General features: G+C 26.9%; 3 protein-coding genes across 5 annotated transcripts; 2 read left to right on the plus strand and 1 right to left on the minus strand.

Annotated features, from left to right (window-relative positions):
- The first annotated feature begins 5,931 nt into the window (after positions 1–5,931).
- On the plus strand, positions 5,932–8,752 carry LOC112598773 (eukaryotic translation initiation factor 2 subunit 1). 3 transcript variants are annotated; one of them, XM_025345376.1, is made up of 7 exons: positions 5,986–6,004; positions 6,116–6,148; positions 6,232–6,475; positions 6,543–6,771; positions 7,842–8,074; positions 8,176–8,291; positions 8,515–8,752. In XM_025345376.1, the coding sequence occupies exons 3-7, from the start codon at positions 6,238–6,240 to the stop codon at positions 8,686–8,688; spliced, it is 990 nt and encodes a 329-aa protein (XP_025201161.1). In that variant the 5' UTR covers positions 5,986–6,004; positions 6,116–6,148; positions 6,232–6,237; the 3' UTR covers positions 8,689–8,752. The 3 variants fall into 3 exon arrangements, with proteins under 3 accessions (XP_025201159.1, XP_025201161.1, XP_025201160.1); XM_025345374.1 differs by lacking the exon at positions 6,116–6,148 and having other exon boundaries at positions 5,932–6,004; XM_025345375.1 differs by lacking the exon at positions 5,986–6,004 and having other exon boundaries at positions 6,094–6,148.
- Positions 8,753–14,226: 5,474 nt separating this feature from the next.
- On the minus strand, positions 14,227–14,667 carry LOC112599193. The gene has a single exon (XM_025346009.1). It carries the CDS (start codon positions 14,665–14,667, stop codon positions 14,227–14,229), a length of 441 nt encoding a protein of 146 aa, XP_025201794.1.
- Positions 14,668–20,590: 5,923 nt separating this feature from the next.
- LOC112598974 lies at positions 20,591–24,414 on the plus strand. The gene is made up of 2 exons (XM_025345655.1): positions 20,591–21,239; positions 24,169–24,414. Exons 1-2 carry the CDS (start codon positions 20,917–20,919, stop codon positions 24,272–24,274), a joined length of 429 nt encoding a protein of 142 aa, XP_025201440.1. The 5' UTR covers positions 20,591–20,916; the 3' UTR covers positions 24,275–24,414.
- The last annotated feature ends 2,451 nt before the right edge of the window (positions 24,415–26,865 follow it).

Raw genomic sequence — 26,865 nt, forward strand, 5'->3', positions numbered from 1 at the left:
CACGGATAATAGATATATGTCAGCTACTTGTGTTGTTTGGGGCGTGTTTCAAAGAGCGACGTCAGAATAGACTCGGCAATCCACATACAGTTGCAACGCAGTAATGCGCCAAAACTTATCATTGTTAGTGTTTACTAACTATTTTTAATTGTTTCCGTCTATGTCGACTATTGCAAAGAAGAACAAAACAATTAATTGAACGTTAAAGTAGTAATTGAAATACTTAAATAGTTGTTACAAATTACATGTACCGTAGAAGTTTATCAATAAATCTATAATTGATCTTTGAAGTTATTACTTACATTTATAATTACTTTCACATACTATAACTGTAAAGAATTACGTATAGTAATTTATGGATCAATCTTCTAGCCAATTAATGGCAGAACTATTGTACAGTTGTTGAAGGAGTTATCATTAATAGAACCTATTATATTTAGTATTGTTGTGAACTATTTCTGTGCAATGTGAAGCAATAGTTAAACTTAAAATAAATAATGTTAGGTTAATCACATATTAATAGGTGCTGTTTTTATTTAGGAGGGCATACTAATGATTGTGATGACTATCGATTTGGTATTATATTTGGAATAATTGTTTTGAATACTGCTTTGATATAAGTTGTTTAATGGTGTTTAATATTTGTTTCTGTTACTATTAAGGCATTGCAATCTAAATATGTAATTATAAAATGTTTGTTTAATTGCGGTTTTATTATTGTTTCATTATTTAAAAATACACTAATAATCATTGAAATAACTTATTAGTTAACAATTAATTCATTTTGAAATTTTAACTTTAGGTAAATTTTTAAATTATGTATCATTTATTAACAGCTTATTTTTATTTATTAAATATGAACTAATAAGTTTTTCTTCAATAAGATCTAATACTTGATTTTTAAAGGTATGCATTAAATTATCAAGCAATACGTAACTGAAATCTAGTATACCGTAAGGTTTGGCGACATTGTGACAATGATAACTTCCACGGTTACAGCTGATAGTCTGTTATATTCTATGGTATAGAGTATAGACAATATCATTAATCGTAGTTCGTAGTTAATAGTGTTAGTACTGTTAGTAGTGTTAGTAGGTTAGTACACTACTCGTAGTGTACACTATTACACTAGACCACTGGTCTTCAACTTTTGAAGGTTCGCGACCTAATTTTTTAGACCTTAATTTTTCGCAACTTACATAAGCTTTGTAGAAAAATAAATAAAAGCTACAATTGCTTAATGCTTTGTAGTAGTAATATTATGACAAAATAAATAAAATTTACATTTTAGTAAGTAAAATATTTAATAATTATTAATTGAAAATGTATAGAATTCATATGAAAAAATATAATAAAATAAAATACGTACAAAAAATTTAATGTGATATTTACCTTTGAGTGTTTTTACATAATAGATTCTACCTTATCTCAATTTGACTAACTGCAGTCCGTAAACCATCTTCCGACCCACTGGTTGAAGACCACTGGACTAGACCGTAGTAGTTATAAACTTATAAATTATAACCGTTGTCTGAAAGATTTTCGCGTATATTTAGATCATGATTTAAACTGTACTAATTGTGAGCAGTGTTTAAATTGAGAATGATTAGAAGAGAGATGCAATAGTGTAAAAAAAAATACGTACTTATAAGAATATTTAAATGTCTTATTTAGGTTATAGAATACTAGCATATAACTGGAAGGGTGCTTTTTATTTGTTACTCGTTAATTCTTATAGAATCTATTATAGTTTATAGGTACTAGATATTTATAATATTTATCTAATCTATAATATAAATAAATTTGTACAATTTTATGATGCTACTTAACTATTTTAGTTAATATTTTTGACTCTTATTTAAACTAAGATCCTTTTTATACTTACCCCTTAATACTAGGAGTGTATTCATATGAGGGCGAAGGGGGGCAATCGCCCTCGGACGCCAAACTATAAAGGAACGTTAAATTAGAAAAATATTATTAAAAAAAAAAAAAATAATTGGGTTAAACTTTTTTTATCTAATGACCTTTTTTTTTAGGTAAGCCACCGATGTGTAAAAATTGATCAGCCTCCTCCAACAATTTTTTTTAGGGGAAAAAAAGGCGCTAAAATCGTAAATACGCCTCTGCCTACTATCTTATACTCAAATCATACCTTGAAGAAAGATACTTTGCTGAAAGACACAGTAACTCGATATCACCCTACCACAAAAATAGGCTCAGTCTTAAAAAACAAAATACTTATTTACAAATTAATTTTAGCTTCAATTTGGTCGTACGCTTTCAAATCTAGGCCCTAGGGACAACATAAACCATCAAACATTCGTCCACTGGAAGTATTCTAATCGATTAGCTTACGATTTACGAGTAGGTACTGGATGCCCTTGGTAATAACTATTCCAGATAATACCACCAAAAGATTAAAAATAAATTGGCCTAGAGACTTACTATTTACTAAACCATTAAAATAATAATAATAATAATAAAAAAAAAACAGATTAGAATTAAATCAAATAAAATCTCAGAGGTGCTACTAATATTTAATTTCCTCAAACACGTTCTTCATGTAATATATACTTCAAAAATTTAAAAAAAAAATTACTTGTTATATACTACATTAAGTATAGATTGTAAATATATCTTTTGATAAATAAAAAAAAAGTTAAAATTTAAAATGAGGTAATATAGTTATATTATCTAATTTAAACTATTGGTTAAATCGTACAATTTTCTCCTATACTATGTAAGGAATATTAATGTACTAAAAATTATATAAATTAAATTATAAAAATTATAAATATAATAAATATTACTATAATAGTATATTAAATTATTTATAAATTATAAAGTATTTATGTACCCAAAATACAAAAATTATATACATTAGTTAGTATACCTACCTATTGTTGTTATTACCAACCATTTAGTATTGAAATATAAAATATTCGTATCCGCCTAGCTGTTTATTTCAATATTGTTCAAAAGAACCATCATTTGGTCAATCCATAAAAGTCATGACAAGTCACGAATTGACTATAAGACTATACCTACAGTTTTATAACGAACATCACCCCTATAACGTCTGACGGAGATAATAATGCAGTTAAGCCGGCCACCTCCATGGTACCTAGACAAAATATTCCGGACAAACCTTCTGCACATGGTCCGTCACCAATTGTCTTGGCCAATTTTTATTATGTAGGTATGTTCAGAAATGAGACGTTGTATTACAATGACGAACGAAGTAATGATGGAGCCAACAACAAAAGCTTAAATTCGTTTGTCGTCACCCTTATCATCGATGCTGCAGGTTCCTGTGAAACCAAATAAAGGCACGGCCAGACCAGATGCGTTAATTCATAATATCACTGCAGCTTCATCAAATAGACGGTTGAATTCAATGCCAAACGTTTCAATACTAGTGATGTCTCTAATATGTGATTGAATTCAACTAATTCAAGTGCTCTCCAATGTGAGTTTCAGACAATGTTGCAAAGAGCTAAACAATTGCATAACCGAGCCTACAGAAACTACGATTAAATTAAGACATCGTTCATTGTGAACTGGAAAATGAACTAAAAATTCGTTCATCGCATGTTTTTCTGCGCGTAATATAGAATATACCGAAAGAATTTTTTGCCATGAGCCACTTATTATTTTAAAATATATTAACTTTTATGAAAATATTTTCAAAACATAAATAAAAGCACAGAGCATAGCTTACATCAGAAGATGATCAAAAATTTAGATTGGCTATTATCATATTGTAAAACTGATTCTCGTCGTAGATTTTGTGACTGCTAAATCGTCACGAATATTCAGTTATTCCTAGTTTATAGTTACTTACAACTGTTTTAATATATTTTTTGTACAACATTTCTTATTTCAATATAAAACTGATAATTATTAAAGTTTATTATCATTTATCTAGGTAAATTATTGATAGTACATACTTATAAGTATTATAATTTATAGTTAGCTTATTTAATAAAAAAATTGTTAACTTTTGAAAATAAAATACTTAGAAAAATATATAACCTCGTCTTTGACAGTAAATATTCGGCACAGAAGGAAAATGTATAATAATCCATTAAGAGCAATAAAATTACTGAAGTGTGTACCTACTGTTGCAAATAAACTATATTAAAATCCAGACTCTAGTTTGGTTGCGTAATGTGAAAAGAAAAAACTGATAATGACATGTAGAAAATACTTATATAAACACTAGGAGAAAATTTTAAGTATTTAACTATTTAAGGTCATTCATTTTTGAGTTACATCAAAAATAAAATATCGGATCGATGTTGTCAAAAACGGATTTCATAAAAAGTTCTGTTTTTTTTAGTTCTTTATTTTTTCTAATTATTTTGAAAATTATTATGTATTTTTAATTTTATGATCTCTTAAAACTTATAAAATAGATCCAATTTTTTAATAGAAACCACTCTTAAAGTTGAAGATTGAAACAAGTACTTGTTGTTTATACACACACACATATACAACAACACATCTTGGTAAAATCAATACATTCATCTCATAAATATTTTAACAATATTTCAATTTTTAAAGCAAGATTTGAAAATGTTTAACCGTAATACTTTACATACCCCATAACTCGCTTAAGAACTTAAATATCGTAAAAATCCCACAAAAAATATGAATAACGTTCTTGTTCTTACCTTTAAGTTTCATAATATATAATATTATAATTGTTATTTTTAAATAACGATAAATACTGATTAATGACCTATACGTACATTTTATTCTATTGAATTATATCGAACATATTTTGTACATATTCTTATTAGTGGTGTAGACATGATTTCTGAAAGGGGGGGATCAAAAAAAAAAAAAACGACAGCTAAATGGGAGCTGAAAATTGGAAAATACCCCACCCTCTCAAAACTTTTTTCTTAGGTACCTAGTTAAATATTTAACAATGAAGAACAACGAATATAATTTGAATTGATTCAAAATTCATATTAAACACAATATGGAAGATTATCCTTTTGTATCTTTTGATTTACTTGGTGCAGGTTATGGTTCATTTGGATCTGAATCAACAACTGACTTCGTACTTTTATTGAAGTATAAAAGTAGATTATTATTATTTTTATTATTATTCACATTTCAATATTTGAGTAATTGTAATTTAAAATAATAATATATGATGGTAATAACTAATATTATAAGTTATAATAGTGTTTTATATTTTTATACAGTTTTATACTCGATATACAAAATGTTGCAGTTGCATAGACGTCTGACGGCACTGCCGATTTTTAAATGTGGGTATAATAATTAAGAACTACGTTTTTTCATAATAATCGATAGGTGCAATAAATTATCAATAATCCTGTGAGTGTTTCTTTTTTTAGATTTCAGATAAATTAGTAGTATACATACAACTAGTACACATAGTGTTGTTTCTATAAATAATAAGACAAGCTATAATAAAGCATAATCATAGTCATCGACCATTTCGACCAAATAAATATTACTTATTACTATAAACTATAAATAAACGAAAATAAAATGATAATGGTATTCAGTATATTGAAAAAACTGTTAAAATTCAATAGCTCGATAGATTATAATATGACAAAATATTACATTATAGTGCATACTACATAATGTAAGCAAAAACAAAAAAATAAAGCTAATGGGGGGAATCTGACCCCCAAATCCCCCCCATTTCTACGCCACTAACTCTTATACATTTCAATAGATCTCAAATTATTATATTATTGGGAAGTTAATAATATTGATTAATAATTAATAATTATCATTGTGTATAAATCTGAGTCATAATAGCTAATACCTATAGCCCAACTCTCAAATTGAGCGCTAATATAGGAGTAATCATGGAAGAAATCATATAAAACCGTAACATATCACGTGATACTATGACCACAGTGACTATGTGAGGTTATGTTTTTAGAATTTAATCTTTTTGTGATTGCGTCAAGAATTCACTAGTTCAGGTTTTGGGAGTAAATTACAGGTAATAATTTTGTTTAAATTTCTTGTTTTTTACTTTGCGATGTTAGTTTGATTTTATATAGTATAGGTACCTAATAATATATTTATTATTACTAGTTTTATTTTATACTAGCAAAATCTTAGTATATTTGTCAATTTCTAAAAGGTATGTAGTTTGATTGATGTGAATTGGGTATTTGTTTACATTAAATCAAAGAAAAAATTTTAACATTATGTTTTTGTTATAAGGTTAAAATGCCTTTGTCGTGCCGGTTTTATGCGGAACGCTATCCAGAAATTGACGATGTTGTCATGGTCAATGTCCGTAGTATTGAAGAGATGGGTGCTTATGTTCATCTTCTGGAATACAACAACATAGAGGGTATGATATTGTTATCAGAATTGTCCAGGCGACGTATCCGTTCCATCAACAAATTGATTCGTATCGGCAAGACTGAACCTGTAGTTGTAATTCGTGTAGATAAAGAAAAAGGTAGATTATTATTTGTAATCATAGTTCTCTGTATAGAAAATAATGTTTGTATCTGTATATATTTCAGGTTACATTGATTTGAGTAAAAGAAGAGTTTCTCCTGAAGATATAGAAAAGTGTACTGAAAGATTTGCTAAAGCAAAAGCTGTTAATTCAATTTTACGGCATGTTGCAGAACTTTTAAACTTTGAATCTGATGCTCAGTTTGAAGAGCTATACCACAAAACAGCTTGGTTTTATGAGGAAAGAACTAAAAAGAAGTCATCAGCTTATGATTTTTTCAAACAAGCTGTTCAGTAAGTTGTATATTTTTTAATAATTTTAAGGTTTTTAATTCATTGTCATTATTAATGCCAAGTATGCTGATCCCCTTTATTTCTTCAATTATGTATTAATTTAAAATTTGATTAATGCATTTTTTAAACATACTTATGCTGTACTTTAAAATTCTTGTAACATTTTGTACTACTTAAAGAGCGTATTGTAGATACACAAACTTTTTTTTTTCCAATAAAAATGTCCCTTTTCTATTGTAAATTATCTAGCAGATATTTTTGAAAATTTTGATTTATCAAAATTTGAGTAAGTTGTTATTTAATTATTTATTTAACTTTTAGTATTAATGATAATGGATTGGAAGGTAGAAGGGTTTTGGAGTTTTGAATATACTATGAATTAATGTTTATTTATCTAAATTTATAATTTGTTAAAGTGATCAAAGTGAATAAATCCATACTACTTGATCCAACACTATCATTTTTTTGAAATCATTCCTATGGATTTCTCTTTAGTTTAAACATTTTCATAGTAATAAACCTATTTGTTTGAATTTTAATGAAGTATATTAAAATTTTGAAAAAAATATCCTGAATATGATTTACATTAGAAAAAGGGTTCTCATTTGCAATTAAACATTTATATTGCCACAGGGTATTTCTTAAAATAAATACTTTTCTACTATTTGAAAGTATGGTTCTTAAAATATTTAAAAATTTTAAAAATCAGAATTTGAATAAATTGATTGTTAAAAGAATAAAGAAAACTTGAGACTGGGCAAACTTTGTGAATCACTCTTTAAATATGATCAAATCATATAATTTTCTAAGTACATTTTGTATAATAAATTTGTTATTCTTTTAAAATAATAATGGTATTATTAAAATCTTAATGATATATTATCTTGTAAAATTTATTTTGCTAATATTTTATAACATCAATCTCGGATGTAATAAAAAAAGAATTTTCTACAAATTATTTTTAGATTTTGAGGTAAATTAAGCTTTTGGTGATATTGTTATTCATATTTATTTTTATTTTGTTTTCATTTAGTACAAGAAATTATTCAACAATATTTTGATTATTTTAGGGATCCATCTATATTAGCTGAATGTGGATTAGATGAGAATACTCAGAATGTATTGCTTAATAATATTAAACGAAAATTAACTTCTCAAGCAGTAAAAATAAGAGCTGATATTGAAGTTGCTTGTTATGGATATGAAGGAATTGATGCTGTTAAGACAGCGTTAAAAGCGGGTTTGGCTTGTTCAACAGAGGAGCTTCCAATCAAAATCAATCTAATTGCTCCACCATTATATGGTATTTATGTATTATTTATTTAATTGTACTTACAATATCTTATAAATATATAAAAAAATTTTAATTTTATTAAAATTTATAATTAATTTTTGTTAATTTAGTAATGACAACTGCCACACCAGAAAAAACTGATGGTTTAAAAGCATTGCAAACTGCTATTGAAGAGATTGACAAAACTATTCAAACTCTTGGTGGTGTATTCAAAATCCAAATGCCGGTAAAGCAATTTATTATACGTTTTAAATTATTTTAGAATGAAGTTCTAAAGACTGTGTTTTTTTTTAATTATTACAATTATTAACTTTTTTTTAACAGGTGTAGTGTTTGTTTTATTATATTTCAAATTTTATTATTATATACTAAACAATATAATATTATTTGTTATTTTATATAATTCCACATACAATTAAAAATTTAATATTTTTAATTAAATTTTTTAGCCGAAAGTGGTTACAGCTAGTGATGAAGCTGACTTGGTGCGACAAATGGAAAAGGCTGAATTGGAAAATGCTGAAATTGCTGGTGATGATGATGAAGAAGATGAAGAAGGTATGCATAATGGTGATGTGGATGTAGACGATCAAGACGGTGACGAAGAGAACGAAGAAGAATAAAAAATCTAAATAATATTGATTGATAATTGTAATATCTTTTTGAAATAATATATTAAAAATAGGATTTTATGAATTTATTTATATTGTATTTTTTACCTCTTTGACACATACAGGTTACTTGGTTACTGATTTTTTTTTTTGAAATCTTAAGTTAACATTAATTATTTTATTGTTTATTGAAATTTTTATTATATCAATTATTAAAGTAATTTTTTATTTTATCAAAAAGTGTTACTAACTACTATGTATTATGAAAAATAATATGAACAAAGAATTAAAAAAATTAAATTAATTTAATTTCAACAATAACTTTACTTTTTTAAATTAAATTATTTACATATTTATTTTTAAAATTCAAACATATAATAATATTAGTAGATACAATTTTAAAAAGTTTAAATTTAGGTATTACAATTTCAAAAATGAGTATTTTTTAATGAAGTTTTTGTAAATATCATAAATAAATTTTAATGAGGACAATTGTTCACCTGCACTTAACAGAATACTGTCAATGTTGACATCGTTTTTTATGTAATTTATAACTTGGTTCTGGTCACATGAATAGTTGTAAGTAATTATCTCATGGATAATAGGACTAGCTAATGGTAATACTTAATTTGTGTGTTTCTTATACAATTAATTAATATGTGTTTATTTTAACTTTGTTAAAAGTATTACTCATATATTTGTATTAGATGAGTGTGGTAGTTAAAATGATACCAAAATATTTCACGTCTTTTTTGAAAAAAATTCAAAATTTTTTTTGAATTTTTGACACATATTACTTAATATCATGGAATTAGTTATATATAGCCAAAAATATGTTAGGAACTTTTTTGTTTATCAAAAAAAAAATACCTTTCAAACAGTATGTACGACTTTTATTTTATCCCAAATGGTAGCTGTAAATTAGCCAAAAATTTTGCATAGCATAAATGCACAGATAGTTCGCCAAAAATGTAATTTCACTAATTAGTAATTACTAGGCACTATCTGTCACATTTGCTTGAAAGTTGATATTTAGACATTTAGTTATTAGTTTAATCAAACCTATGGTAGCGATATCACAACACTGTTATTAAATAATAAATAGAATTAAACACATTTTTTCGTTTTTCCTGATAATGAAAACTATAAAATACGTAACTTTTATTTATTTTACTTAGTTAAATGTTAAATTGTACATACTTTAGTACATCTGAATAGTTTTTGTTATTGACTTTTAATAAGTTAACTGTCACGAGACCGCCGACCTATCCTAACCTTCAGGGTTTTTTTTAACGATTTTTTCTCACTGCACAAACATATTCCTTCTCTTGAAATTGTTGGATTTGTCTACTCAGACCAGACTTACGGACTGTTATCACTTACCCGTTGAACTGCTATAATACAACTGTCTACTGTATACTGTACCTACTACCTACATTTTTAATAATATTTTTGTAAATATGTTATGTAATAATACTTACTAAGTAAAATGTACTTGTAATAGGTAATTTGTAATAATAATTGTTTATAAAAATAAAAACAATTAATTAACTAGGTAACTTCTTTTTAATTTTAAACTTTTACATCAAAAAATATTAACAATTTTTAATTTTAAAACTTTTTTTTTTTTATCAATCCGCTGGCTGTATTAGGTTCGGTCTCTACCTCAGTATCACTCTCAGAACTTACTGGATCCGCTTCTTGAAATATACCCTTAAAGTAGTTCTGTGACTTTCCTTTTGGTCTATTAGTGTTCCTTCTTTCCTTCATTTTCATAAAATGTAAAACTGCTTTTCTTACATCCCAATTAATTAATGCTGGCATATTGTAGTGAATATATAAATAATAATTTTCTGTTGAGACTATCATTCTTGCTCTTTCAGACGTTTTTAGTTTGTTACTAGCACTTATTAACCTTTCCACATCCGCAGATGATGGTTTTGCAGCTATTATTCTTGCTAATGCGATTTTCAAGTTACAATATTCATTAGAAGTACATAATAGTTTAAGTAAATCTGATGGTTTCATGTTTCTATACTTTATAATATTCTCAGACATTAAAAGCTCTTGGTACTCTTGATTGAAGAGCTGTAAATCTAAATCATAACATAATATTTTATGAACTTGTTCAATGTTTGATTGTTGTGACAGTTCGACAAATGGTTTTAAAATATTTATTGTGTCTATATCTTGTATAAATCTTTGAGATAAAAATTCCATTAAACTTTCTCTAATTTCATTAATAATTGCTTGTTTATCTCTTTTGTCTGTCACATATTTATTGTGTTGTTTAGTGCGCCGTTCAGTTGTATGAAGTTTAATACATTTTAAGTATAGTTCTTCTTTTCTATTTTCTATTTGTAGTTCTAAATTATACAACCAACCACCTAATAGATTTTGAGTTTTTAATAAATCTATTTGGTCTAGTACATTTTTAGTTAATTTATCCATATCGGTTATTGTAAGACTATCTGACTGCAATTTTTTTTGGTAATTTGAAAATAAAAACAACAAATCTGCAGTAAATGCAATTATATATATATTATCATAGTTGGTCAAAAAATTTTTAAATCCTATGGATGACTTTTCTGTTGATTTCATAAAATATAAAACCAACACATTCCAAGACACTAATATTGAATTCAAAAGATCATAAGTGAACTCACTCCACCTTACTTCAAACAATTTAGGTAATCTCATTAGGCTTAATTTTTTTTCTTCGGCAATACTTTTAAGTTCACATGTACGAAGTCCTGATGTATGGAAAAATGAACTTATTGCAACTAATTCAATAACAATATGTTTTAATTCTCTAACACTTTCTGACACAGACTTCCATGCCAAGTTAGACCGATGAGCTGCACACCATATGGTCATTAAAGGAGGTATTGATGTCTCAGCCTCAGTATTTTCATCAGCACTCACATGACGCATTTGTTTTAGTAATGCCCATAATCCATTTTTTTCCCCTGTATTACATTTGGCTCCATCGGTCACAATAGATGAAGTTTTTAAAATAATTTTTTTGAAGCTACCCTCACCAAATAGTTTGTCACATCCATCTTCAATTGCTCTAATCATGCCTTTAACCCCACGCTCTTTTGGTTCATCTGCACCTAAAAATAGTAATTCTGCACTACCATCGTTGTTAATTATTTTAACTAAAACATAAATTTTATCAACCTGCATCCGATCTACACTTCCGTCACATCTTAAGGAAATAGCCAAAGTTGTATTTAAAATTGTATCGATGACTCTTGATTTATCAGTATTTGCAATACATTCTAAAAAATTACGGTGACCATTCGGGGATAAGTATTGTAAATCTGTATTGTTCATTTCAAATTCATTTGAATTCATTTGAAAATTAGATGCATACCTAGATACTACTACACGCCCGGGAAAGGAATATCCTGACAATGTCAATTTTTTAGCATCATTATACACATGTATCATACAGCTACCTATTTTGGAAGCAAGATCATTATTAGCTTTTGATACAGCCAAACCAATGGCACTGGATTTGTCTTTAAGGACTTCACTGCTACTTAATGATGACAAACGATGTGCTCTAGTACATAAAATATGACCCTCAGATAACAAATGTTTTTTTTTTACATCTTCTCGATAAATTGTACCACATATTTGAGCAATGGCTGGAACCGTTTTAGAATATATTTTGTTTATATTTGGATGTTTTGAACAAGGGATACATGTTATATAATGTCTACCATTTCTATGACTATGATGAAAAACATCAGTGTCTCCATATACTTTACTTATAATCAACGGTTTAATCGGTTTAGACGTAGACGTAGATGGAGATGGTTCATCGATATTTATGTGTGATGAAGTGACTGGGCTATTATTTTCAACAGATGTAGTAGTTGCAGCTGGAGATTTATCTCTTTTTAACCATGACTGAAGCATTTTGTACTCGAACAGATTGACAAAATAACATAGGTCATGCAAAAATAAAAAACCAAGTTTAGAACATAAATATTCACAAATTTCCAATTATATAATAATAAATAATATGTACTCACAAATTCGCGAAACAAACATAATTGTAGTAACCAATTGACTGTTATCATAGTGATTAAAATTAATTTTATAATATTAAACAAATTACCAAAATAGAAATTTCTATATAGAATGAAAACTTTACTGTGAACCATTGAGCATTTAAATTGGAGTATAAGAAATAAAAACGTTAGTCAATGATACATTTTGATAAGCATGTTATCATGTTATCACAATTGTTAATAACGGTTTGCAACTTATATAACTCGATCAGAGAGCAAGATAAAACCATCGAACATTATCGTTCTATGATAAAACTAAAACGCAATAATTAATTTTCAAAATGTATTTTAAAACATTTTTAAATTTTTTTTTTTCAATTTTAGACAAAATATTATTTTATAATATACAATAAATATCATACTGAAATTCTTATTTTGCACTGCACAAAGTAACAATTTGTATTGCACAATGACTTTTCTCACTGCACATAATGTGTCTCACTACACACTAAAAAAAACCCTGCTAACCTTAATCCGTAGAAGCACGGTATAAATAACTGTAATATTCATATGCTGAATATTTATAGATAGGAGAGTTTAATCGTAATTATTTTTTTTTGAAGACATTTGTCTGGTTCATTCGTTCATTTTTTGATTTTTACTATGAGACTGAACTGTGTGATTTATAATAAAAATATATGTTAAAAAGGTTAACATCAGGTCTTAACATTTTTTATATTTTTTATTCATTCCTATTATATAGTGTTGGTTTATTATTAACTCTTATCCCGGGATTTAATGTAGATAAATATTTGTCGCTCCAGGATTAAATAGTAATACGTTTAAACGGCTCAATGCGCATTATTTTTTTGAAGTATCTATTTCAAAATATTATTTAATTCTATACCATAAATAATAATATTCAGAATTTAATATTTCGTTTGAAATTAAAAAAATACCTTATTACCAGTATAGGTACTTAATACGGCATTTGAAGACCGTTCTCTGGTTTTATATTTAATTTCAGTACCTACGTGTAAATCGAGAATCAATTGAGATAAATTGCATTAAATATTAATAAATGTATAGAGAAAAAAGTTATAAATATATATTATATATTATATATTTATAGTATTTATACAGGTACGTCCAACAATAATTTTTATGTAGTAATTGACAATATTGTGCGGCCAGCGAAACTAGAAGCTTGACCGTCACGCTCCTGGTGGCTGTTTTTTATTAGGACTACGAAAAATGTTTATCGCATAAAATAATTTCAAACACTTTTATACTTGTTATATAGACCTGTTTCATAGTTACTCAACGATCCCGTACAATACGCGCGCGTATCGTATATTCATACATGTAGTTATGAAACGGGCATTTACTACAAAGACATAACATTATATATTTCTATATTACACATTTTTTATGAACTTATTATCACATTATCAAATATAAATAATAATAATAACATTTAAAATATTTACAATTGTTTTTGAATTTTAATAAATTACATTAAAACTTACTCATTGTCGTCGTAGTCATCATCGTCGCTCGAACTACTATCATCTGGATAAATTGTTAATATTATCGGATCTAATATTTCGTCCCTCAGTCCTGCTTTATGGAAATCTTCCTCCTGAATTTTCACACAATGTTCACCACATTTGGCCCAATCATCAGCAGTTACCGCGTCAATTTCTTTATGGACAAGTGCCTCAACGTCAGATATGTTAAATGTGGAGTTTTTTTCAGCCACTCTTCTTTTTAATTGTGCCCAAATTAACTCTATGGGATTATACTGACAGTGGTAAGGTGGAAGTCTTACCACTTCATGTCCCATTTGGTGTATCAATTGATCCAACTTATAAATTTTTCCACGCGGCATCGTAAGTTTGATTTTCGCTCGTAGTTCATCAAGTGTTTCTACGGGAGAAAACTCTATATTTTTTTCGCGCAACATTGCTGAACATCCGTCTTCCTACTATTTAACTTTGGGTAGTCTTCAAGTAATGCAGAATGATAAAATGCGTTGTCCATAATAATAATACTGGGCTCTTCCAAGTTCATTAGCATTTGCAAATACCACTTTTCAAAAATTGTAGCATTCATTTGCGAATGATAATCTTTGGTATTGCCAGAGTTACAGCGAAAAATTAATTTTGCATCTTTGATAAAACCAATAAGGAAGGAGATCAAGCATGACAAATTATAAGGCGACTGCCTTTCCCCGTAGGTACTTTCAAGCCTTCTGTATTTTCATGGTTTTGCCAAATATGTCCTCGAGTATCATTTTGGTTAACACAAGTCTAGTCTAAATAGACTATTGGTCGAGTATTACCATTTGTACGAAATTCGTTCATTTTACGTAAAAATTTTACGCGCGCAGCTACTATGTCCGATCGCTCCATGAGAAATTTGCGACCGTCATTACATCTTTTATATTTAAAATTAAGTTTTTTCAAAATGATTTTTACTGATGATTTTGAACCCCGGTAATTAATTTTTTCTCGTAATGCCACTAAAATATTTGCACTAGTGGGAAATTCTTCCTTGTCATAAAAACTGTGGACCACCCTTCTGACCATTTCGCTGTCGAAATCGTCAAGATCAGTGACAGGTTTTTCACGACTATAACGTTTTCTAGGTGATCGAAATTTAATATCTGTAGAACTTCCGACACCTAACTCTTTTTCAACACCAATAGATATAGTTTTGTATTCCTTACAAATTCTCTGTACAGTAGACCGATTCACCGCATAAGCATCTGCCGTCATTTCTTGACATAATAGTCGGAAAAAATTTGCCACTTCCGGCTGGTCTTCTTTACTAGCTAACATTTTAAAATAATTATACACATTATATATGGTTTTTTTGGTTTGTGAATGAATATCTGGCCGGATCGACATTTCAATTAAACAATATACGCAAAAAATAGAGAAAAACCGCAAAAACAAAAATTGTACAAAAACAATATGTAACAGCCGTATATAAGAAATTCGTAACAAACTCAGTTCAAATTATAACAATCAGCACACACGAAAAACACGTTACACGAAGCAAAGATGGTCTAGTGACTAACATACAGATCATTTAAAAGATGGTTTAATGGTTAGATATTTATATTGAAATCTACAGGTATTCGGTATACGACGGTTACACTATAGCTGGCTATTATATGTTATACGTTATTGTACATTTTCGGAGGGTACTCAAAATTGTTTATAAAACAGCTTTAACAGCTTCAACGCTTATCTGCATCTTTAGATAAAAATCTAAAATTAAACTAATATATCCACTATAATAAAAAATATTCATTTCGGAAAAAAGATCGCGCGGCTGCATAAACAACCAAAGTATTTAGAACCCCTGGTTTTCACGAAAACGACTACTATATAGTAAATTTATAGTATGTCAGTAGGTATGTCGCTAGATAACTTATAGTTATTTTGTCTAGCGATTGGTATACAATTTAATAACAATTAACAATTAAAATTGACGAACCGTGAGATTCTTGACTTAATGTAAGTAAAACCGTAGAATTTTAGATCTGTTAGTTTACTTTCATATTTTTAATTTAATGGCTGGTAAGCTATAAACATTTAATTGCGCTTCAATTCAATTTAGATAATATTATTTGTGTTTAGAAAATATTATCCAATTATTATTAAATAATTTTTCATAAACTCACAACAATAACTTTTCGAATTGTAGTCACTACCTACGTAGGTATTTTATATGATGTCATGTTGGTATGTTTGTGTTTATTAAATTATAGGTTGGTTAAAATTAAGTGGCAAATTCATAAGTGGGTTATACACATCTCTTCACGGTTTTTCTTATTATTATTTCTTTGATAGATATTAAATTGTTTTTCATCAATTTATATGTGTCACATTTATTTTTGTCAATTCACACATCGGACGAATTAGATCGATTGTTATTAAAACTTAATAAACTTTTACCACAGTAGATGTTGACTTTGTTGTTCATAGCACTACGATTAGGTATTCAATAAATTTTATAATGTTTTAAACATTATTTTTATTTTTTAGTTCTTAAATTAAATGAATATTTTTTATTTACAATAATTGATTGATTTTATAATTGTGTTGCACTCTTTTACCATAACATATGATTTGTATTTTTGAACAGAACACCATCATTATATACATCATATTTTTTTAAAACATTTAATTTTTAAGATGATAAATCATTAAAAACAATATTTAAAAAGTATAAAGAGAAATACATGGGTTTACACATAAGTAATATTCAACCAGAAGTTTTTTTTTCATGTGCCTATCTATATTATAACGTGAAATTGGCTGAGAATAATCAATGAAACAAATTTATTATTATAGTAAATTTATTTAAAATAAGGCCTTTCTGGTTCATTGAATAATTATGTACGCATCACGCTTACAATCTTAAAAAAAAAAAAAATTTATCTGATGTTTGTATTCACCGTTCATTTTTAAATGATTGCCAGACAATTTCAAATTAATCTAAATTTAAATAAAATTGGTAGGTATGTAATATTTATATGGAATAAAAAATAAATTACAATACTTTTTGTGAAAATATTTTATTTTTTATTTATACATTAAATAAAATAGAATAATATTAGGTATTACATAGAGCATACACTTTTCTATAAAAAAATAAATACATTTTATTATTTATTATCGTTACCTATATGGGTATAATCATTGATTTTAGAATATACTTAGTATACATACACACACATATATATATATAAAGAGATAGAGTACTTTTATACATACGTTTATGCTGAAAGAACGCGGTGAAACGTATATAGATAATATTTGGTACTAATATTTTTCATTATTTTAATTTTATCCTTAAGTTTTTTGATGTTTCACGGTTTATTTTCATAGATGTGAGCTTTAACGTAACCCCAAAGGAAGAAGTCCAGTTGAGTTAGGTCACACGACCAGAAAGGTCAATTCTGATTGTCACATCGTGAAAGAAGTCGATCCTCAAATTGTTTACGCAATAACATGATTGTCGCACAAGCAGTATGGCAAGTGACACTATCTTGTCGGAACCACATTTACCGGCTGTGTCAATATCATTTAAAGTTTACCATAAAAACTATATCTCGGCAACTAACCTCCGCTTACAATCACTGGGTTTCTATTTGCGCAAATAATTTGAGGAACGACTTCTTTCATGTATGTGGTGATAAGAACTTATATATCAGGTCGTGTGACCTAACTCCACTGGACTTCTTCTTTTGGGGTTATGTTAAAGATCATGTCCATAAAAATAAACCATAAATATCGAAAAACTTAAGGATGAAATTCGTTGAGTTTTTGGTGAACTGGATCAGGATATGTGTCAGCGAATGATAGGTAATTTTGTGACCAGAACTGAAGCTTGCCAGTGGAGCAGAGGTATATATGCCAAATATTATTAAATTCTATACATAAATCGGAGTGTGTATTCTACATATTCAGATAATTTTTTGTTCTTAATATTTTTTTAAATAAAATAATAACGAAATTAAATCCGGTGTTCTTAATGAAACATCCTTTATTAGTTTGATACCTTGTTTTACATGTTTACGATTTACCTACCTATATTTTGCAATTTGTAACTGCTTAGTATATGCGGGAATTTAAACGGCCTTTGCAAATATTCAGTACTAGAACACGAATAATTGTTGAGCCAATTTGAATCAGGAGTTTTTTTCTTACATAATTTTTATTATTTTTGAACATATAATACATTAAATCTGTTACCATCGTCAATATATGTGGGTATATTTTCCAATTTAAACTGAGGACACCACACTCGCATTGTTTTATCTGTTTTATAAGTGCGTAACATAGCAAATTTACGCTAATAAGTTTACGCTAACTTTATCTATTAAATTGAATTAGGGTGACCATTTTTATAAAAATAAAAAACGGAATAAACATTTTTTTTTTTTATTAATATGATAATTTTTATTTTTTCCAATTACATTTAAATTACAATTTATTAAAATAATAAAATAATAACTAAGACTGGAATTTAAATGCCCTAAAAAATTTCAAAAAATGCCTTTAAAAATATTTAAAAATTACTTAAAAAATGTATTTAAATTTATTTATTATAGCCATTATAGGTAGCTTGAAAGTTGAAAAAAAAAATTAAAAAGAAACTAGAGTTGTGAATTTTTTTTAAATTTTACTTACGTTGTAACTTGTTTAGTTGAATGTTCTGTTTTTTCTTTATCATTGGCAGAAAGACCTAGCTATGATAAAATATTTACTATCGACAATAACTTGTCGTGCTATATAACTTATTATTCGTACCGTCAGCAGCTTGTAGAATGTTTCTTGTTGATTGCAACAATTTTCGTTCATTCTATAAACAAATCGTGAAAAATGCTCTAAAAACTAAGAAAACCGTTTAAAAAAATGCTCTAAAAATACTTTTAAGAATGATTTAGTAAAAAAATACAAAACATGCAAAAAACCTAACCTAGCCTTTGTATCAAAATTCCATCTCTAATAATAACTATAATATGTTGCTCTTATTATTTAAAATAGTTTTATATATTTTTTTTAATAAATTGATATTTTTTTAACAAACATTATTTAATAATATGGAAATAACGGTATTAAATCGATAGCATTTTTTAAAAACTGGATAAAAAGCGTCTCATTCAGTATTTGTTGGGACAACGGGACATAATGATCAAAAAAGGGACAATCCTGTTTTAAACAGGAGTATGGTCACCTTAAATTGAATTAACCTATTGTGTACGTTAAGCTTTTACAATCATTTTGTTTTCAAGGGAGTTATGAGCATTTTTAAATTACGCTATTTTATAAACGTAAAACTTGCTAAAAATTAAATCATGGTAAAAAATCCACGGACAAACATAAATTTAATTCTTGCCATTATTTTTCCTTTTAAACGAAAATGTGGAAAATGTTCTACTTGTCTAATTTTGATTAGGTTACATATAACATTTAGGAAATATATAAATTATATAATATTTCACCTGGTAATTTCAATAATGTTATAAAATGTCTAAACAACCTGTAATTACTGGACTATTTACATAATTAATAGGTATTAGAAGTAACGTATAATATACATATATTAAATGAGACGAAACTCTTTTTGACTAAAATCGTATTCTTTATTTTTCGGCTAAATGAAAATTTATATTTTATATGTTATATGTATACGTGAAGAAGAGTATTAAAATTTAAGTAGCATAAAAATTAGATAATATGAAAATAAAAATATACCTACACTTATAAAATAATTATTGTCATTATAATTATTTGATTGGTGATCGTTAGACTTGATTGTAACAGTTATCACCATATATACATAATATATACCAATACCGATTGTTGTGTCATTAGTGTTACGATCATATAATACTATCTAATACACTGTGATCAAATAATAAATTATTGTGAAAAATGATATATTATTAATTCTGTATTCAATAATTTTTGAACAATTATATTCGCTACACTTTTCTATGTGAATATGTAATATTATGTATAGCATAAGTATAAATGTTTAACTTTTTGGTTTGGTCGAAAAGGGAAGTGCACGATTTTGGTCGAAAACGGTTATGCCCATTAAACTTGATATCGGACACGCATGCACATCATAATATAATATTATATGCACGTCATAACGGTCATGTCGTATGGAGGTTACACGTCAATGACCCGAACTGCGATAATGATATTATTATAAATGTGTATAAGCGTATAATACACATAAGTGGGTACACCGGGCATCGACCGGTTTTACGCGAAGTAGGAGGCTGTTCGACTCATGTTTCGCGAAATCTCCACGCGGAGATCCGTGTCCGCCTCTTCTGCTGCATGCACTTCCACCTCTTCCTCCTTCTCTTCTTCTTCTTCTTTTTCTTCTTCTGCTTCTTCTTCTTCGCCGGATCTACGTCGCGGACCTGCAGCGAAGGAGGCAGAGCACTATTTGTCCTTGCAGCGGTCCACCGGTCCAGTTAGCGCAATTTCTCCGGCGTAACGTGTGCTGCGAATCCCACGCAGATAAGCTACCGACCGCGATCCGAACACTGCTGCTTTTACGGATCGACGTGACATTGCGCGTACTCAGCTACAAGACATCCTTTGAGATCTGCAGCGGATCTATACAGGAGCTCCTCTATACGATCCACGACAGCCGCGTCATCGCCGTCACCATCATGCGCCGACAATTGTTCTGGAGCGGTTACCTGTTGGCGCTGACCGTCGCGGCGTCATTGACGGTCGCGGCCCCCGCAGAACCGGCCGCGGAAGACGTGGTGACGTACGATCAGCGGCAGAACGGCACAGAGAACGTGCGGATCAGCCTGAGCGATCTCAAAGTGGTGCTGGCCCCGGCCGACGGGCTGTTCCAGATAATGTCCATGGCCGGTGCGCAGCTGCTCAACTCGGACTTTGTCGGCGCCGCGACAGACCATCGGCCGACAGCGGTCGAGTGCACCGGGTTCAAGTGCAACAACCGGCACAGGCAGGCCGCCAAGAAGTCAGTGCACAAAACAGTATTATAACCTTACATTATCCACATTTAATATGATATTTTACCATAACATTATGCATGCATCACACCGGCAGCTTAATTATTAATATATACAATAAATTGTGTCGTATACGTTTTGTAAAGGTATACAATAATATAATAATCGCGGGTGCGTATACCATTTACCGGTGATAAATAATATGATGTACCTACCCATATTTAATTGATGATTGCGAGTATAGATATTGTAAAAATTATGCACCTGATATTTAAATGCTCCTCCGCCACAAGTTTTCATATTGTGTGCTATTCATGTATATTGTATACATAACATAATATGTACAAACCTATAAAATATAATATATACACACAAGATGAATGGCAACTGTTTAAATGACTATAAGTACATTAATTTTCTTAGTCGATTTTTAAGAATAAAGTTTTTACAAATAGATACATCTAATTTAATATTGTTTTGAATTTTCTTAAGGTAATTAATAATTTTATTTTTAAATAAAACCCTTTGTGATGTATTTGACAAGTATTAATATGATCGAAAGCAGAATAATTTTCTAAAAATATTGATTGCTTATGAATATTAATTTTAGATGACAGTTATTCTATACACAAGCATTATAAATAATTTTTTATTAGTGAAATAAAACAAAATTAAATTTTTCGCAAAAGTCTAGATCTATTATAGTTATTTTGTTTAAAGTTTTAAATGTCATTTAATACATTTCGCGAACTTAAGTAAATAGTCATGACTCGTGATTCGTGAATAATGAGATATGAATAAAATCGACATGAAAATAAAAGGATTACCTTTTACTGTACATATCAAATTACGTAAATAACGAAATAAGATTACCAGAAACTAGCAAAGGTATTAAACAAATAAGTACCTCGAGTAGTTTTAGAAAAGATGTTAGTTAAAGTAGTTAAATTATTACTTTAATTGGATATTTTAACTAAATGATGTACGCTATGTTATTTACTACATTAGGTATATTTATTTATAGGTGCAGGCAGATCCTTTCAACAACAATCATTCGTTATTTTAAAACTTGATAATTTGAAATTTTGTTTTTAGAAAATTGAAGATGAATTTTTAAATTGCCCTGATTATTTTTTTTCTAGTTAGCAAATAAACCACTAAATAAGTTATTAATTATCAAAAACTAACCCTGCATTCATACTTCTTTTTAATTTTATTTACTCAAGTAAAATATATTTATAACAATTTTTAAAAAAAATCTTATACTAGATTGAAAATTGAAAATTGTATGTTTTAAAAATCATAATTATTTATTATCTATTAAAAAGTTCAATATCAATAATAATAATAATGAAAAAAATGATTTGTACATTTTTGTAATTTTAACGAATATCATGAAAATTTCAACTTTAAACATTTATAAAAATTAAAACTAAATTTTAGATAAATACCGCATAAAAAACTTAAGAGAAATTTTGTATTAAATTTTTAAACTTTTTGACTAAAAAAAAAAAATGATATCAATATAAATCGAAAGAAACCTTTCAATGATTAGCTAAAAAACAACCAAAATATAAAAATAATAATATATTATGTCTAGAAATTTCTAGTTTTAATATTAAGCGAAAATTTTTAAGTATTTATGACTTTTCATTAATAAATCATAATAATGAATAAAATCGATTAAATCGAAAAATGCTGGTATTTTTCTCGATTTCCTTCTACTTTTTGCTAGATTTTCATAATAATTTTAAATATATTGGAAATAGTTTTTACTTTTGACTCCTCAAAGCTTCATAATACCAAATACTAACAAGATTCAATTTTCTATCAGAAACCACTTACAATATTGATGTTTGTAAATGCTTTAATGGTTCTAAATAGTAATGACGACCATGTAGAAACAAATTGAAAAATACACATTTTTGTAAAATATTTACACATTAAAAGTCTAAAACACAATTTATGGTTTAAAAACAAGTTGATTAAGTATTAGTATGGGAGAATAATTTAATTAAGAAAGGATTAATAAAATAGATTGAGAAACAATTAAGAATTACAAAAATGGTCCAAAAATATTATTTAAAAAAAAGTTTGTGTTTGTCGTAATGAATTTGAAATTTGAAGAATCAATGAGATATTAATATATTTTAAATTTAGTTATTATATTGTAGTTATAGGTTGTAAGTACAAAATAATATCACTGTAGATTTTGATGTATTATGCTTAGACGATTCAACTTAACTCTTAAGATAAGTTAATCACCTATTTCACAAATTCTAAATTACAAAAAAAAAAAACAAGAAATTTGTTTATACAGACGATTTAAATCAATTAGGTATATAAAATACCATGAATAAACTATGATAACTATAAACGGTTTCTAAATTAAAAATTATACTCAATTTAAGATTTTAATAAAAATATCAATTTTATAAATTTAAAAGTATATAATACATTTAATAAAGAATAAAATATGTCCTAGTTTCACTAGAATACACAATGTATTAAAATATATTGTTATTATTTATTATACTATAACTTTTGTGTCTTATTATGAAATAATATATGCATAGATATGGTGAAAGTTATTGGATTTTTTTTTTTTTAATCAAAATAAGTCTTTTGTGATCTGATAAAAGTGTTTTTCATCCGTATTATTTATCATATTACGAGTATGTTCCTAAGTTTTTATTAATTTTCAATAATTTGTAGTTTATTTATTATTAGTTCTTAAAAGTTATTATAATACTTAATACTTAGTTCATTAATTATTATCTGTAATAATCATAGCCACTAAAAATGCACAGCAAACGTACAGTGTATGGATGCAGTAGATACATATACAATATATACTTGCCTTAATACTAGAATAGAACTTATATACACATGTCAAATGCTTATAAAAAATAAAATTTATTACTTATTTATTTTTAGGAATCGTTTCAAACTATCAAGTCTCATAGCACCATTGTTAAACAACCAATCCGAACAGAAAATTGCAGAAACAGAAAGTATTAGTGCCAACAAAAATACTAATTAATCATTGAATAGCTTTGAAATGTTATTTACAATATCGGCTCAAATTGCTACAGTTAATATCAATACAATGATGAATAAAATTATACCTATTACATATAGGTACGATTTAATACATTTAAATTGTCTGAATATTTTTAAACCTAAAATATTATTGTATGGTATTATAGTAAATTTAATCATTTTAATATTTGTACTTAGCAATAAAAATATAAATTGTAAAAAGTTACATAAACATTAAGTATATTTAGTTTAGTAATTTATTTGTATATTTTTTGCATTTAGTATCTATTTAAAACCATAATTAATACTTATTATTAAATGAAGTTTTGTTCAATATAGAACTTCAAAAAAATTAAATGTTGTGTGTATTTAATTTAAATATATATTTTACATAAAAGTATAAAAGAGAACATTTTTTTATTTTTTTATATATTCACATGTGTAAATGTGTTTTAATAAAACACACACACACATATATATGTAAAATATATTAATGTAATATAATAAAATAATTATTGAGGTTAATAATTATGATTACAGCCTTACACTCATAAACACATATTATTTATTAATGGACCAGAAGCCTAATATAATTCACAGATGTATCTATTCTAAGACCTAAGTGGGTGTTACACATATCCAACTAATAACTTTACAATTAAATATTTTATTAACAAGATAAAAAAGTAATGTAAATAACAAAATCAATAAGATATAATTAATAATAATAATATATATGATAAAAAATACAAAAAAAGAATTAAATAACAGTAATAATATTATTAGTAGTAAAATAAATGTGGGAGCTCATTACTAAGACGCATCATCTTATTGATGGCTGGTTTCCACGATAATTATAAACATTTTAAACTAGATATTTATACAAATAAATAACAATAGGTAATATAATAAAGTATAAAATTTAGTGGTAATAGTTATGAGTTATGACTGTTTAAAATAATGAAAATTAAATTCGTTTACAATGGTAATATTTACAGGTAAAATATCAAATAATAATACTACAACAATATTAAATATTTAAATCTATTTACATGTTTTATAGGTACCTTTACACATGATATATTGATATAATTACCAAGTAATTGTTATTTAAAATGAGTTAATAGCGATGTATATTATGTATTTTTTGTATAGAAATAATATTTTTTATACATGAAACATGTTTCTTTTATTTTTTTATTTTTTATTTGTTATTTCCGTCTAAAATAATGATTTGATCATAGTACCGTTTAATAATTTTTTTCTTCATCACGTATATGGAATTAGATTGAATGTTTTATTAGTAGTTATTATTATTGAAAAAAATATTGATTTTTCGAAGCATGACGAAGGCGTTTGTTTTGAACAATTGTTATGCGAGTTATCCATAGTTTGGTAGTATTACTGATACTATTCTAGTCTGTACACTGGCGTACGAATTATTATTGAATTGCGTTTCCATGTTCGACAATATTTATAATAGAAACCATATCGAACTAGTTGCTATTTAGACTTCTCAACTTTTGCAAGACATCATGTTTTCATGACTCTATGGATGGATTTAATCTTAATTGATTATAATGTCTAAAACATAAAAAAAAGTTAATTAATAAAAATTTAAAAACTTGAATTTGAAACCCGTTAAAATTTTTTAGCAAAAAATTAAAAATTAAATTATTAAATTTTGTATGTGGATGTTTTAATGTTTTAACTATTTGCATTTTCAAGGTGTCTTCTATCGTGCTGTTACTCATTAGTCATTACTCATTAGTCATTACCATTTACTTTTATTCAAAACTCAATATATGCTACAGATCAAGAGTTCAATGTATATTTAAAATCAGAATTACTTGTATGTGTAATGTCAAGTTTAATGTTTATTGAATAGTATTTATGTTTCATATATTAAAAAGTTTTAAAATATTAATATCCATTTATTATTTAATAACATAGTTAATTTTTCTAACATAGAAGACACAGATAAATTCTTTGTATGATAAACACAAATAATTGTCGATTACAATGACCTAGATATCGAAAAGTTGTTATAAGAGAAAAATAGTAAATAAAAATATAAACAAAGTGTTTACGAACAGGATACAGAATAACTATAGAGTACTTAATGACTAGATTCACTCGAGTTACCTGTCTTATTTGACGGCATATACAAGTTGGAATTTATTATTATCGATTAATCATTATATAATATTAAATAACTGGTTATAAAATAATATTTAAGTAATTTACTATTATAAGTTATAAATAATTATAGTAAAATATTTCTATAGATTTACAATATAATATACCTAATAATTATACATATTTTCAGTTATTTAGTAATAGCATATTTGTTAAAATTCTTTTAACTTTTTATTGAAGTATTGAAATCTAAATACTAAAATATTCAATATATCTATAATCAATACAATGAACAGTTTATGATATATAAATGCAAATAATATACGGAGTTATCCATGAAGCATACTCATCAATTTGTCACTTTCTTTTTATACGATAATGTAATTATTTGAAATCTTATTTTAGAATTTTTAAATATATTTAAAAACCGTACTTTTTAAGCATATTTTCTAG

This window comes from Melanaphis sacchari, unplaced genomic scaffold (genome assembly GCF_002803265.2).
Source record: "Melanaphis sacchari strain LSU unplaced genomic scaffold, SCAv2.0 Contig4_pilon_pilon, whole genome shotgun sequence".
NCBI lineage: Eukaryota > Metazoa > Arthropoda > Insecta > Hemiptera > Aphididae > Melanaphis > Melanaphis sacchari.